Here is a 16,301-nt window from a genome sequence, read left to right on the forward strand (position 1 = left end):
TATGAATGAGCCATAGTGGGATGGTGCAGCCTTTGCACATTGTGCTTGACAAGAGTAACTCAGATTTTTATTTGATCTCGGTTCTGGGTGTTAACAGGCCACTGAAAAGCATTCATGGTCTTTTTGCTGAGCCACTTCGTTACTGCTTTTGCTCCTACTGGAAAGTGGATCTTCTCCCCAGTTCCAGGTCTATAACGGAATGGGACAGGCCTACTCCAGAGCTACCAAATTACCCAGTTCTAAGCGGGAGGTTTTAGGCCAGTGCTGAAGTATTGTGGGACCTGCAGCACTGATTCACTGGCTAGAATGAGAGACTACAAATATCACACTGTACTGGGATATAAGTTCAAAACCAAGACTGGTCCAAAAGTTTTCCTTCTGCAATGAGGGGTAACTTGGCATCCCTGATACTCCAGGATCTGCTTGTACTTTGTATTTCCAACAGTATTTCCAAACCTTGTCTCTGCTACTGCAAAGCACCCCCATAACACAGTTTTGACATCACCATGCGCTCTTTACTTGCTTTATTGTAGGGATGGTGTTTGTAAATGCAAATTTATCCAGCTTTTATATTCTGCCGATGCCACATGAAAGGGTTCAAAGTGGACTACAATGAGAAAACCAGGAACAATTCATCCTGGACTTATACAAAATGTAATTAAATTATATAATATGTTAAATTTAGTAGGTCTTCATAGGAATATCCGATGTTTAAACAAAGCTAGAATGACATACATAAAAACATCCTATCATAGGTATATATTCAATTTAAAACTGTTCAGCTGACTCTCTTTTTTGGATTTGAAAGGAGGTGGCCTAAATACTTGTCAGGTGGGATTCTACATTGAACCTAGTGCAAAATCAACTGTGGTTGCAACTTGCAATACAGCCTCTGGTTTTTGGACAGGGGAAACAGCTGATTTTGCTTGACCTGTTGCGTGCTTTTGAAGTAGTTGATCACACTGTTCTGTTAAAAATATCAGGCTCTTAGATTTGCAGGTACTGTCCAAAAATGGATCAGATGATTTTTGAAAGACAGATCTTTCTAAATATTTATAAAAGGGCTTGCTGTGGCATGTTAATAGGATTGCCATCGTCGCCAGTTCTGTTTGATGTCTTTATAGAACCACTGTTGAGCTTATTTGGTCAAGGAACCAGTCACTGTATGTCTGTGAATAACATGACATATGGAATCTTTTGTATTGTGTTTTCTATTCTAATTTTGGGTCCTGGGTTCAGCCTCGGAGGCAGTGGGAAGTAAGATGAGACGAGAACCAGGTGGTGCATAAAAAGTATATTTTGTATAGAAATAAGCTTAATATTACAAAGACATAATGCCTACAGAGATGTGCTTCAGAATTCCTTTGCTTTTGGTGAATGCGAAAGAAAAAGAAATGGCTGTCCTGTATGTCTGTATGAAGAGGTTAGGTGTGGAGGTGTTGAAGGGGGAAGAGGGGAAGCTGACAGAGAGGGGGGAGATTTGTGGCTTATATTTATAGGTTTCCGTTTGTTCTAAAAATAGTATCTTCCTTCTGTCATAGTTTGGTATCTGTTTGAAACAATGGTTCTGGATTGACAAGAAGCACCTGTTTTTAAGAACAGATAGCTGGAACCATTCTTTAAGCACATGTCTTTAGCACATCTGTTGAAATTCCAGGGCTGTGCAGGATTCTTTCCAGTACTATGCCAAGGGTTCTCTGTTGATCTCAGGTACTAGTATTTTAGGAATCACTTAGTGGCCTTCTAAGGTCTTAGACTGAATAGCAGGGGCCATTCAGTCTATCTGCAGACATTTCTGGGATCTGAAAACATACAACTGGTGAGCCCGGTGGATGAATATGATAGGTGTTCCATTTGTCTAAATTAAAGTAGGTGACGCTAAATATAGAAATGACAGAAGTACTTTATATTAGTAGTGGTGGTATAGATTATACCTTTTTCTCCCACTAAGGCATGATTTAGGGATGAGTTTAGATTCAGCATTTGTTACAAACGTGTACATACGAGGGCTGATTGAAAAGTAATGAGACTGACTCTTATTCATTCCATGCAGTGCTGTTCTGGTTTTTGTGAAGCTCATACATTGGCATTTCTCAACCTGCAGTTGGACTGCCGTAGTCATCATTGTTGTGTCACAGTGAGAGGAAGAACTTTATATGTTTTGTCATGGAGGATGAGGAAGATATGTATCTGTGAGAGTACGCCAGAGGTGTGTGATTGAATTTCGTGTCAAACTTGGAAAGAGTAGTAATGAAGCACTTGAAATGTTCCTAACCCTGAAAAAACTGTACAGAAAGAAGTTCTCTTCAGATAATCAAATGAAAAACATTAGTCACAGCGCTAAAAGTGATGATAACATATTAAATGACAGCAGATAAAGACCTGAACAGTCCACCCAGTCTGGTCTGTAATTACATACATTACAATTTAATTATTAAATTAAAATGTATTTCTTTGTTATTTCTGGACCATAGAAATCTACCCAGTACTGTACTTAGGTTCCTACACTGGAGTTGCCATTGAACCTCACTCTAGTTTATCCAAACCATCTCCTTTGCGGAATTCAACCATGAAAATTAGCCCATTCATATTCTTAATAGAGATCCTTTGTGTTCATCCCACGCAGCTTTTGAATTCTGTTACCATTTTCTTCTCCACCACCTCCCTCAGGAGGGCATTCCAGGCATCCACCATCCTCTGTGAAAAAGAATTTCCTAACATTAGTCTTAAGTCTACCACCCCCTCAACCTCAATTTGTCCTCTAGTTTTACCAATTTCTCTTCTCTGGAAAAGATTTGGTCCTATATTAATACCTTTCAAATATTTAAAGGTCTGTATTATATCAACCCTGTCCCTCCTCTTCTCCAGAGTATACAGTACATGTTGAGATCTTCTAGTCTCTTGTACTTTTTTGGCACAAGCCCTTACCATTTTTTCACTTTCCTCCGGACTGCTTCAAGTTTAATATCCTTGGCCAGATACAGCCTCCAAAACTGAACACAATACTCCAAATGGGGCTTCACCAATGACCTGTACAGGGGCATCAACACCTTCTTTCTTCTACTGGTTACATCTCTCTCTATACACCCTAGCATCCTTGAAAGTCTCATAATTCCACTTTTGCACTTCTTCCTATATCTAAAAAATGTTTGTCTCCCTGTATCAGCTATTTTTTTTTCTTCCATTTGTATTTGTATCTTTGCTTTCCTGACTACTCGACCAGTCTCTCTTAACTTTTCCAGATATTTTTGCCTCACAAAAAGGACTATCACCCTTACAATTACTCTATTCAGTTTTGCCTAGAAACATAGAAACATAGAAATAGACGGCAGATAAGGGCCCACGGCCCATCTAGTCTGCCCACCTTAATGTCCCTCCCCTACCTTTGCCCTGTGAATAGATCCCATGTGCCGATCCCATTTGGCCTTAAAATCAGGCACGCTGCTGGCTTCAATCACCTGTAGTGGAAGACTATTCCAGCGATCAACCACTCTTTCAGTGAAAAAGAATTTCCTGGTGTCACCTCGTAGTTTCCCGCCCCTGATTTTCAACAGATGTCCTCTTGTTGTCGTGGGACCCTTGAAAAAGAAGATATCTTCCTCCGCCTCGATGCGGCCCGTAAGATACTTGAACGTCTCGATCATGTCCCCCCTCTCTCTGCGCTCCTCGAGCGAGTATAGCTGTAATTTGTCAAGCCGTTTTTCGTATGGTAGATCCTTGAGTCCCGAGACCATCCGGGTGGCCATTCTTTGCACCGACTCCAGTCTCAGCACATCCTTGCGATAATGCGGCCTCCAGAATTGCACACAGTATTCCAGGTGGGGCCTCACCATGGATCTATACAATGGCATAATGACTTCCGCCTTACGACTGACGAAACCCCTTCGTATGCAGCCCATGATTTGTCTTGCTTTGGACGAAGCCTGCTCCACTTGATTGGCAGACTTCATGTCCTCACTGACGATTACCCCCAAGTCTCGTTCTGCTACCGTTTTTGCTAGGATCTCGCCATTAAGGGTATAAGACTTGCATGGATTCTGGCTGCCCAGGTGCATAACTTTGCATTTTTTGGCATTGAAGTTGAGTTGCCATGTCCTAGACCATCGCTCCAGTAGGAGTAGGTCGTGCATCATGTTGTCGGGCACTGAATCTTCGTCTGTTGTGCATTTGCCCACTACATTACTCAGTTTGGCGTCATCGGCGAATAATGTTATTTTACCTCGAAGCCCTTCTGCCAAGTCTCTTATAAAGATGTTGAATAGGATTGGGCCCAAGACTGAGCCCTGTGGTACTCCACTAATCACCTCCGTCATTTCGGAGGGGGTGCCGTTCACCACCACCCTTTGGAGCCTACCTCCAAGCCAGCTCCCAACCCATTTTGTCAATGTGTTACCTAATCCTATAGAACTCATCTTGCTCAGTAACCTGCGGTGTGGTACGCTATCGAATGCTTTGCTAAAATCCAGGTACACGATGTCCAGGGACTCCCCTATATCCAGCTTCCCCGTTACCCAGTCAAAGAAGCTGATCAGATTGGATTGGCAGGATCTCCCCTTAGTAAATCCATGTTGTCGGGGATCCCGTAGATTCTCCTCATCCAGGATCTTATCTAATTGGTGTTTGATTAGAGTTTCCATTAGTTTGCTCACTATCGATGTTAGACTCACTGGTCTGTAGTTTGCTGTCTCCATCTTTGAGCCTTTCTTGTGGAGTGGAATGACGTTAGCCGTCCTTCAGTCCAACGGGATGCTGCCTGTACTAAGGGAGAGGTTGAAGAGCGCGGACAGTGGCTCCGCCAAGACATCACTCAGCTTCCTAAGCACCCTGGGGTGCAGGTTGTCCGGCCCCATTGCTTTGTTAACCTTGAGCTTTGACAGCTCACCGTAGACACTGCTGGGCGTAAACTCAAAGTTACTAAACGGGTCAACTGAGCCAACCCTTGTCTGTAGCTGAGGGCCGAGCCCTGGCGCTTCTCGGGTGAAGACTGAGCAGAAGTATTCATTTAATAGTTGGGCTTTTTCCGAATCCTTTTCCACATAGTCTCCGTCTGGTTTCCTAAGACGTACAATCCCGCCTGAGTTTTTTCTTCTATCACTGATATACCTGAAGAAGGATTTATCTCCCTTCTGGATGTTCTTTGCTAGAGACTCCTCCGTGAGGAATTTAGCCTCCCTGACTGCTGTTTTGACGGCTTTTGATTTGGCCAGGTAGTCTGCTCTAGAGTCCTGCTTCCCTGATTGTTTGTAAGAGATGAATGCTTTTTTCTTCTCCTTGATCAGGTCTGAGATCTCCACAGTAAACCACTGTGGCTTATTGTTCCTTCGCTGTTTACTTACTGATTTTACATAGCGGTTTGTTGCTTCTTGTATGGTTGCTTTCAAAGTCGGCCACATGTCTTCCACGTTATCGGTTTCTTCTTGGCTTTGTAGCGCCTGGTGAACGAAGTCTCCCATTTCTTTGAAATTTGTGTCCTTGAATTTGAGGACTTTGGTTAGTGTAGTAGATTTAGTGAAACCTTTCCTGATATTGAACCATACCATGTTGTGGTCACTAGAGGCCAATGTGTCGCCCACCGAGACCTCTGTGACACTTTCTCCATTGGTAAGTATCAGGTCCAGTATTGCCTGATCCCTTGTCGGTTCCAACACCAGTTGCCTGAGGCTTGCTCCTTTCATAGAGTTTAATAGCCTCCTGCTGCTGCCGGAAGCAGAGGTAAGTGTAACCCAATCCACATCAGGCATGTTGAAGTCACCTAGCAATACTGTGTCCCCATGCAAGGTGTTATTTTCTACCTCATTTTTACTCTTTCCAGATGTTCCCATCCAGACAATTCCTTGACATAATCCCCCCATCCAAACAAAGTTGAGTTTTTCTTTTAAGTCTAGAACTTTTACTTTTGAATGAGCCCTCTTTATACCCATTTCGGTATTAAACCGGACCATGCAGTTATCACTGGATGCCAGGTGATCATCCACAATAACATCAGAAACACTTTCCTCGTTTGTAAGCACTACGTCCAGTATGACCCCATCCCTTGTTAGTTCCATTACCAACTTCCCTTATGTCCTCCTATCCTATTAGCTCTTTCTTCAGATTCTCCTCCATTTTACTAAAGTCCACACGTTTAAAATCCAGGACTTTAAAGTTTTGTATGGCCGCCTTCCATTTTACTTGTTATATCAAACTTAACTGTTTGGTGATCACTACTGCTCAGGTGGGCACCCACTTGTACATTAGAGACACATTCCCCATTTGTGAGCACCAGATCTAGTATCACTTTTTCCCTCGTTGGTTCCATCACCATTTGTCTGAGCAGAGTCCCTTGAAAGGCATCCACTATCTCTTTACTTTTTTCTGATTCCACAGATGGAACTTTCCAATCCGTATCTGGCAGTTTGAAATCACCCAGCAACAGCACCTCTCCTTTATTCCACAGCTTTGGATATCTGAAACAAGATCTTTATCAATTTGCGGCACTTGAGTTGGAGCTCTGTAGACAACACCCACGTAGATAGAAGTTCCATCTTCTCTATTCAGAGCTACATATCACCTCTTCCTTTTCCTAGGCCTCCTGCATTTTAGTTGCTTGGATATTGGCCTTTATATGGAGAGCTGCTACTCTGTCTTTTCAACCATCTCTGTTCTTCCTAAAATGATTATAGTCCGGTACCAGGTTTGCATCCCATTCATGGGAATCATTGACTTCACGGGAGCCAGTAAGGAAGCCGCTTAGCACTGAGCAGCAGTGCCAAATCGTGTGCATGTGCTTGTTGCTCAGCGGCCGAAGAAACTCACAGCAGCCGGTTAGCAGCAGGGCAGGAACTCGCAAAGTTCGCTCCTGCCCACTGCACCTCCACTGGGGATTGGCAGTAGAGGTATGAGGCTAGGGCTGGGAGGGAGGATGCGCAAAGTCTGACAGGGGAGGGAAGGAAGGGTGCTGGTGCAGAATCTGACGGGAGGGAGGGAGAGAAGGAAGGAAGGAAAGGGGCTGGGTGCAATGCCTGACAGGGGAGGGAGGGAAGGGTGCTGGGTGCAGTGCCTGACAAAGGAGGGAGGGAGGGAAGGAAGGGTGCTGGGTGCAGAGTCTGACAGGGGAAGGAAGGAAGGGGGCTGGGTGCATAAACTCCGTGTTGGCGTTTTGCTGTTCCTGGTATCAGTCAAATTTGAACCAGGACTTTTAAATATAAGTCTCCATTAAATTATTTATTCAAGCTTAATAGCTGGATGCTTATAAAGTATGACTTCATTAAAATAACAGTCACTTAGTGGTGTATGAGCCTATGAGGAAGCACCAGCGACAAAAAAACCCATAAATTGATATCGTGTGTATCTGGGGTGCCGCTTCTGATGGCTCTATAAACACTGAACTGTTTGAAAGTACTTGACTGCAAGTTTAGTGAAGAATATTTTTAACATAAACTGAATGATTTGCACTATTTTGTAAAATCTTTCTCCAGCACCAAAGCTCAAATGAGTCAATCTTCTTTCTGTCTTGTTTCCGTAGTGTCTAGCTTTTGCATCTGTAACTGACCACTGAGAAAATGAGTGTGTGGACAAGTCTGATCTTTGTTTGGAGTGTTACCTCCTTGCCTTTGAATACTTTGTCGAGAGCTTTCAATGAAGTTCAACCAAGTGCTAGTCTGCAAAGTATTTCCTCCTTGCTAGTTGCTTCTTTGTTTACAAAAGAGCCCAGGAGATTGAAATCCTTTACAACTTCTATTCTATTGCCTTCAAGCTCAAGATCTTCATCATTTTCCGTGTTCATGATCATCTTATTTACATTCAGTTTTAATCCCATGTTATGACTTTCAGCTTTGACTTTTCTCAGTAGATACAGCATGTCTTCTTTGTTGCTAGTGATGAGCATTGTATCATCTGCATAGCGCAGGTTGTTTATATTTTGGTACCAACTTTGAAATCGACAATTCCAAATTTGCTTTTCTGAAGATGGTTTCACCGTGCAAGTTAAACAGATAAGGTGACAAGATATATCCTTACCTGACGCCACATTTTATTGGAAACCAATCGGTGTTCCCATATTCAGTTCTCACTGCAGCTTCTTGATTTTCATAGGCTCTCTATCAGCTGAGTTATTGAGATCCATACAGTCAAAAGCTTTGGTATTCTTTGCTCTTCTCCAGTATCTATCTAACACTGGCAATATTGTCTCTTGTTCCTCTACCTTTTCTGAAACCAATTTGAACTTTGGGTAGTTGCTCAACATATGATTGGAGCCTTTATTGTATTATTTTTAGCAATATTTTGCTTTCATGTGGAATTAATTCAATTGTTCTGTAGTTGTTACAGTCCTTGGTGTTATTGAATTGTAATTGAAATTGCTAAATATTTCTGTAACAATAATTTTGCTGCAGCAGCTCTGAAAAGAATGGGTGGAACCAACTAACTTTGTAGTGGACTGTTTTGAACAGTATATTGAGAACAGGTCTATTCTGATGATTGTGGTTCTAAATATTAAGATTATATATCAGCAAGAAGTCTGTAGAAAACCATGATTTAAATCAAGTCTTGCTGACTCATGATTCAAATCGATTTGATTTAAATCAAATCAACCCTGGATGGAACTTGATGCTAAGAAAAAGAGGTTTCCATTGGTAGGTGGGTGAAGGCAGAACTTGTTTATATGCATTTTGTTTTATATATTATTTTAACTTGTACACCATGTTGGTCAAGCTCCATTAAGTTCCAAGGAATGCAATTTACATATTTAATTCGATTTAATAATTTCTTATATTAAATGAACCACTTAAAATGTCATGCTTTGCTATATTGTGATTGACTATTGTCACAAACCCGAGCCCAATGCCGGCCTTGTGCCAGTTAAACCCCAGAGAAAACATCCCCTGAAACTGGTCCGGGCTAATCACTGTGTCCCTGATAGGCAGGAACAAGACCAGGAAGCACAGGCTGTGTTCAGACCTGCTGCAGAACACAGCCTGGTGAAAACTGGCAGGGCCCCTTTAAATCCTCCATTTTGTGAGAAACTGGCTAAGCAGGGGAGAAGGCAGCCTCAGCTGAAGGAAGTTCAGCCCCTGAGTAGGGCTGGGCGTGGTACAGCAGCTTTGCAGCATTTGGAGAGCTGGCTGACCAGGAGGAGGGGAGACAGAGGAGAAGCTCTCAGGTGGAAGGAGCCTCCAGGTCCCCCTGAGACAAGGGACATTGAAATGCTGGACACAGAACCAGAAGATACAACCCTGGTAAATCCTGAAGGTGAAGCTATGGATTGCAGCACTTTACCAGAGGTGGGACTATTTGAAGAAATGGAAATTAATTAAGTTGTAATTGTTGTTTTTTTTTTTTCCCTAAGTTTTTGTTGAATGTTTCCATTTCTATTGAGCATAAGGATTTTCCTAAAGTCTGCTAATTAATGGAATGTATGCTGGCCCAAGGTGTGCTTGTATGAGAAGTTTTTTTTTCTCTTGCTTACCAAGAGGGCTGCTGTGGAAGGAACTTCAGCAAGTTCCTTTCAGAAAGTGTGAATATCCTGGAAGTTTGAGACAGGATTTGCTGCCACTACTTTTGAAAGGGCAGCGCTACACAGTGCAGTGTGACACAGTTTATTTGTCAATTAACAAGTAAGACTCTGGGAGAGTCAAGGACTGTCAGAGACTCTGTTATACCTGGGACATTGATAAAAGAACTTTGGGAAAGTTATCCAGACCAGGCTGGTTACCAACATATATTTTGTTTTCATGATTATGACCAAGACCTTTTGAGTACATTTTCTTTTTATGCATTTTTGCTTGGACCTGTTCAGTTGAACAATAAATTTAATTTCTTTATTTCATTACTTACCTGTGTGAGGCCATTCTGTTTTATGCACATAGGATAAGTTTATTCACAACAGGGACTTCCTCCCTCTTGGGGAAGCACGCTGGGGAGAATCTTTTAAGCGTGGGCCGGTTACTGCAAGCCTTGAGGGCCGGCCATGCTACACTATACACTTATTCTGCACCAGGACTAGCTTGCTACATACACTTAACTAAATCAGTTCCTTTATACCTTGTTTAATTGTATAAACAAGTTGCTTTGAGTTTAGCCTCCCATCTGTTTATCCCATTGCACACTGTACCACCCATCTTGTCCCTATCTGAAATCTTAAGATTTATTTCTCAAGAATATTCTGAGATTAAGTTGACCATTATTGTTTTACTGTTTTCTGTTGCTGAAACTTGATCTGATAATGTCTGTTTTTGTTTTACTGGAATTTTGTGATCCTGTTTGTTTGCCTGCCTGTGCCACAATTGTAGTGATCATAGGGCCCTCAAAATGATGTGAATGTAACTTGTAAACCGCATAGCTAATATGCGTTATATAAATTTTTAAATAAATATTATCTACATTTGACCCCTTGGCTATAGGATAAACTGTATTTTAAAATAAAACACTAGCAATGTTTTGATTTGTGCTTATTAGATGCTTCATATGGGGACTTGTATACCGCTTTTTATCCTAGGATAAGCAGGCAGCATATTCTCACATGTGGGTGACGTCCTCCACAGAATCTAGCACGGGCAGTGTCAAAAGTGCATTGCCACTTCAAGTCTTTAGAAACTCCGTGAGTGCCCTCCCGCCCGACGTCGACTCGTGGCACCTCAGTTCTCCATTTTACACAGAGTGAAGAAGTGATTTTTTTTTTTTGGGGGGGGGGGGGGACTCCATCCAAAATCATATTGCCTTCCTGTCAACATTTCTCCTTTTTGCCCTTCAGCTTTATTTCTTTCTTTGTTTTATTATTATAGTGTTATTCTTCGGTCTGTAAAAAAAAAAAAAAATTATTTCTTTTCTTTTTTTTACCTCAGTCGGGCCTTGGGCCCTCTTTTTTCCACTTAAGAAGTTTTTCAACCTTAGTATCACCATTGAGTCTTGATTTTGCCGCTGAGATTTGTCCTTTCATGTCTAACCTTCAAACAGTTTCAAAAAGTGCTGTCTGGTGTCGGTGTCGGTGCCCTGTTTCATTTACTGACTTGCACAGTTGGTGCTTAGTGTTTGGGGCCTGAGCATCGAGTAGACACGTACTCATTGTTCTATACTACTGAAACACTATTTAAAGGCTCGATCTAGCCAGCAGGAAAAGTTGTTCGGCTCAGCCATGAACTCCAGTGATAAATCTGAGCCATCATTACCAGCGGTACTGACATTCATATCAACATTAGATGCTGTTCCTCCATCGGGCAAGTCCGCTAAGAAGCCATCCGTTTCCTGACAAGTGTCACAGGCCTCTACAGCATCGAGTTCCTCGATGCAGGCCAAGAGTCGACACCATTAATCTTCTTTAGTGCAAGTGGTGTCTACTAAAGGGTGTGCATGCTCATTGAGGTCTCCCCCCCCTTGACACCCTGCAGTACCGATGGTATGGCTGTTGAACCAAGGGTTCTAGTGCAAGTCTTTAGAGAACAACTGAAGGAGTTCTTCCATAGGGAGCTCTGAGTTGCATTCAGCACCGGTGCTTACATCGACTCCCTTGGTACTGGCTCAGCCTGAGCTTACCACATTGAGGCCACATGGTACCAGTGAGAGGTCTGCATCAATACAGTGCTGCTTTACATTGCAGCACCAAAGCACCACCGAACATCAACATCGCATGCTTCTAGATCCAAGAGGTCATCATCATTAGATCGGTACCTACATCATTGAAGAAGCTCTTCTTGACGCTCTTACACTCATTGGACTCCTTGACATAGAAAATCATTGTCCTACTGAGAATCTCCTTGGGCACAGGATGTCAAGTCTGACTTGTCTCGGCACAATATTGATACCAAGTATGAGCCTACATTATCTGCTCTAGAGCCCTACCACTTCCCTTCAGATCCATTTCCTCCTCATCCCAGAAGATCTCCTCCTCCTCCAGATCCCTCTCTCTGTTACTATAGCTCTTAAAAATATTGACACTCTCTATCGAATACAGTCTTGTCCTGGATTTGATAAACTGCAATTAATCACTCGTTGAATCAACTCTTTAAAAATCCTCCAGGGTCTATGCCACTGCGCCACCAGAACGTGAGGGTCATACTATGGACAAGTTTGGACACCATTTTTATCAGAGCTCTATTAGCTAACCGAGTTCTCAATTACAACTTCTGCATGTCTTTTTACCTTAAACAACTCATAAAGAAGTTATGGCTGATTTTGAGCAGTATATTCCATCTGACAGCCTACCAGAATTTCAACAGACTACTCAGTCTACTTCAAATAAAATAATTTATGACAAGAACATCATTCAATGTATTTGAGATAACATCCAGAGCATCAGCATCTATGAGATGTCTTGCATGGCTGCGAGTCTCAGACATAGATTTTAATTTTCAAGACTGGTTAGCAAACATTCCTTGCCTCTGTGGAGAACTCTTCAGCAATATAAAGTAGAGGCTGCTACTCGGTATTAGCAGAGTTGAAATACTTTAATGGGATCTAAGACTAAGGCTCAACCATCTGAGCCTTCTCAAAGATCTACTTCTTCCTATAAGAGGCATTATCCAACAACATCCTCTTCTTTTAAGCTTCCACCACAGAAGAGGGAGAAGAAACTGAGGTCTCAGAAGCCAGCCCAGTCTTTTTGACATGCTTTTAGAGAGCATAGCCAGAATTCCTACTCGGCCTCTTCCCCAATCCATTGGAGGTCGACTTCTGTTGTATCATCGGTGCTGGACTCATCACCATGGACACCTGGGAACTCAAGGTCATCAAGGAAGGTTACTGTCTCCATTTTATCACCATTCCTCCAGACCACCCTCCAAGAGGGTCCTCTTTCACATCTCAACAGACGTCCCTTCTTCAGGAGATCAAAACTCTACTTCACCTAAATGCCATAGAAGTATTTCCCTCTTCTCAGAAAAATCAGAGATTCTACTCCCAGGTATTTTCTAATTCTAAAGATGTTGGGAGGTCTTCATCCATTTCTTTACATCCGAGCCTTAAATATCTAGTGAAAGAAAAGTTTTGCATGATATCTCTAGGGACCCTATACCCACTTCTAGAATCAAATGATTGGCTGTTCTCTCAAGACCTCAAAGAGGCCTACACATATATATCCTTCTATCCCAATCAAAGAACGTTTTTACGTTTTCAGATTTCTCATCATTTCCAGTACTAAGTTCTGCCATTCAGCCTAGCTTCTTCTTCAAGAGTATTCACGAAGTGCCTAGTGGTGGTGGCAGCAACCCTACATACCCACGGATTTCAAGTGTTTCCATATCTGGATGATTGGCTGATAAAAGCTCCCATCTCCTCATGCAGTACACTCAGCAACACAGAAGACAATAACTTCTCCAGCTTCTAGGGTTCAAAGTCAACTTCCCCAAGTCTAACTTTAACCTTCTTGAGTGCTGCAATTCATAGGAGCCCTGCTTGACACCACTCTTCTACGGGCTTTTCAATCTCAGCAAAGACAAGATACCTTACTTCATCTTTGCAGTCATGTCTCCACTCTACAAATCATCTCAGCAAGGCAAATGATGCAACTCATAGATCACATGGCATCCACATTTCATGTCATCCCCTTCACATGACTTCATAGAAACATGATGGCAGATAAAGGCCAAATGGCCCATCTAGTCTGCCCATCCACAGTAACCATTATCGCTTTCTCTCTCTGAGAGATCCCATGTGCCTATCCCAGGCCCTCTTGAATTCAGACACAGTCTTTGTTTCCACCACCTCTTCCAGGAGACTGTTCCATGCATCTACCACCCTTTCCGTAAAAAATTATTTCCTCAGATTACTCCGGAGCCTATCACCTCTTAACTTCATCCTATGCCCTCTCATTGCAGAGTTTCCTTTCAAATGAAAGAGACTTGACTCATGCACATTTATATTATGTAGGTATTTAAATGACGATCATATCTCCTCTCCTGCCTTTCCTCCAAAGTCTACAGATTGAGAACTTTAAGTCTGTCCCCATACTATTATGCTGTTAACAAAAATGTGCGTTTATGTTGAATTATACCTGCTGTACACTGCCTTGGGTGAATATCATCATAAATGTGGTAAATAAATCCCAATAAATAAATAAATATTGTGTTCTGTCTGAAAGTTATGCTGATAGTTATGCTGATGCCATTGGTTTTCATATTCCAGGTTTTCTGTAAAGACTCTGATTGACCGCTCCTGCTTTGAGACTATTGATGATTCATCACCAGAATTTATCAATTTTGCCTCAATTCTTGAACAGATTCTGAGTCATCGGCTTAAAGGTATGATGAAAAGAAGCAGAATTTTCTTAAACATCTAATTTGTGCAATTTCTAGAACAATCTGGATAAATGTTATAGATGTACTAATACTCACGGTATGTGTAGAAAGCAAAATATGTTGTGCTACTTGTTTATTGAACCTTTCAAGATTTTTTAAATGTGGCTTGATGTCTAGAAAAGGTCCATTGTCGGACTGAAATATACATTTGTATTTTACCAAATGGATTAATCACCTAAAAAAAAAAATAGGTATTTGATTCTTTTAAAAAATAAGTTGGGAAGGGTGATGAATTTCCTGTATTGCCTTGCTATGGTACTACCCTGTTTCCCCGAAAATAAGACCTATCCCAAAAATAAGCACTAGCATGATTTTTAAAGATGCTCATAAAATAAGGCATACCCCAAAAATAAGTCCTAGTTAAGATCGACCCCTGAAGTCCCCCTCCCCCCAAATGTCCTCGACACTCCCTAACTCTATCCTTGATTTGCTGAAAAAATTGAACTTGTCAATTCAGCAACGCCCACCCCTGCTGCTTTAGGAGGCCTCGGAGCAGAGAAACAGTCAAACTTTGGTTTGCAAGTAACGTGGTTTGCTAGAGTTTTGCAAGACGAGCAAAACATTCCTGCAAATTGTGCCTCGCAAACCGAGTGTTGACTCGATTTGCGAGTGCACCCCCCCCCCCCCGTGATCCGGCATCCCCCCTGCTCGCGTCGCTTCCCCCTCCCCCCGGCACCAGCACCAACACACAGGACATGCCGGTGCCAGTGCCTGAAGATTCTCCCTCTTGGCTGGGCTGGGCCTTGAACATCTGCGCATGCTCAAGGCCTTCTGGTTCTCGCTCTCTCCGAGATTCTCGGAGATCTTGGGAGTGTGGGAAACTGGGGCTACTAACAGCTGGTGGGGGAAACTGTAGTAAACGTGTCGTAAAGTCGAACAGTCGTAACTTGAATAGGTCGTAAGTCGACGAGTACCTGTATTGCCCTTGATTATTACTACTGCTTAGCATAACAAGGTTGAACATTGGAATCAAAATACTGTACACTGATCCTGAGATGATAAACACACAGAATCCCAATACCTTGTCATTGAGCATTTTGCTTTTCTCCTGCCCTCTTTCTGCGTTCATTTATTTTTATTTTATTTTTTGCATCATCCCCCCCCCCCTTTTCCCCATCTCGTGTCTGGTTTCACTCTCCTTTCCCCCAGGGTGTGTTCATTGCCTTAGTAACCTGAGCTGTATTAGCACATCTCTTGCAGCAGGCAAGGAGTCAATTTTCCAGGCTAATGTTCCTCAGGATGTTACCAAGATTGCAGGCAATCAAGTGGGCCAAACTGACTTCTGGATGAAATGATTAGATGTGAAAAGTAGTCCAATGCTGAACTAAAATGTTAGAAATCCACATGGAGGAAAGGACAGTGTACTTTCTGTTTTGTCCTGAGAGTGGAGGAGTGTCTAAAATGTTCCTGAATAATGATAAATGATCAATTTATTTTGTAGATTGTTGATGTTGTATTTTTATGTAATCACAAAAAATTGCATTTTGTTTACTGTAGCTCTTTATGGTTATAAAGTTATATGAACTTTAACTGGAGTAACTTATAGATGGACAGTTAATAGTGAAATGTGCGTATAATCTAAACTGGAATTTATATTCTGCTGGATCCCTTAAAATGCAGAGTAGGTTACAAAATGGTTTCAATATATTACTGTCTGTGGTGTAGCGAGGGTGAGTGGCACCCGGAGCGGTGGCGCCCTCCCCTGCCTCCCCTTCCCCATACCTCTTTAATTTTCCTGGCACGAGCTATCTGCATCGTGTTGGCGCTCTCTCTGACGTCTCTTCCTAGGTGCGGGACCCAGAAGTGACATAAGAGAGAGCAGACACTGACATAGGCAGCAAGTCCAAACAGCTGAGAGGCAGGGGAAGCCCTGAAGCAGTCTCTTGCCACTCAGCTGTTCAGGGCAGGAAACCGTTGTTTTTTTTTTTTTTTTTAATGGACACAGATGTTGTGCATATGTTACACCGGGGACTGATGCTCCACCCCACCCCAGTGAATATCAGCAGCAGAGATACCTACTTCGTCCCCCCCCCA

The 16,301-nt window shown here is 42.4% G+C and overlaps 1 protein-coding gene across 6 annotated transcripts in view; it reads left to right on the forward strand.

Moving 5' to 3' along the window:
- Positions 1 to 16,301, forward strand: part of RUNDC3B (RUN domain containing 3B) — a 230,784-nt gene that overhangs the window by 36,866 nt on the left and 177,617 nt on the right. For all 6 annotated transcript variants that reach the window (XR_004538136.1, XR_004538137.1, XM_033931222.1 and 3 more), the window contains exon 2: positions 14,095 to 14,210. Coding sequence is in view for 4 of the 6 variants with exons in the window: in XM_033931222.1 (XP_033787113.1) it covers positions 14,095 to 14,210 (116 nt within the window). In the remaining 2 variants the exon portion in view is untranslated. The remainder of the gene's footprint in view (positions 1 to 14,094; positions 14,211 to 16,301) is intronic.

Source organism: Geotrypetes seraphini, chromosome 2 (assembly GCF_902459505.1).
Source record: "Geotrypetes seraphini chromosome 2, aGeoSer1.1, whole genome shotgun sequence".
NCBI lineage: Eukaryota > Metazoa > Chordata > Amphibia > Gymnophiona > Dermophiidae > Geotrypetes > Geotrypetes seraphini.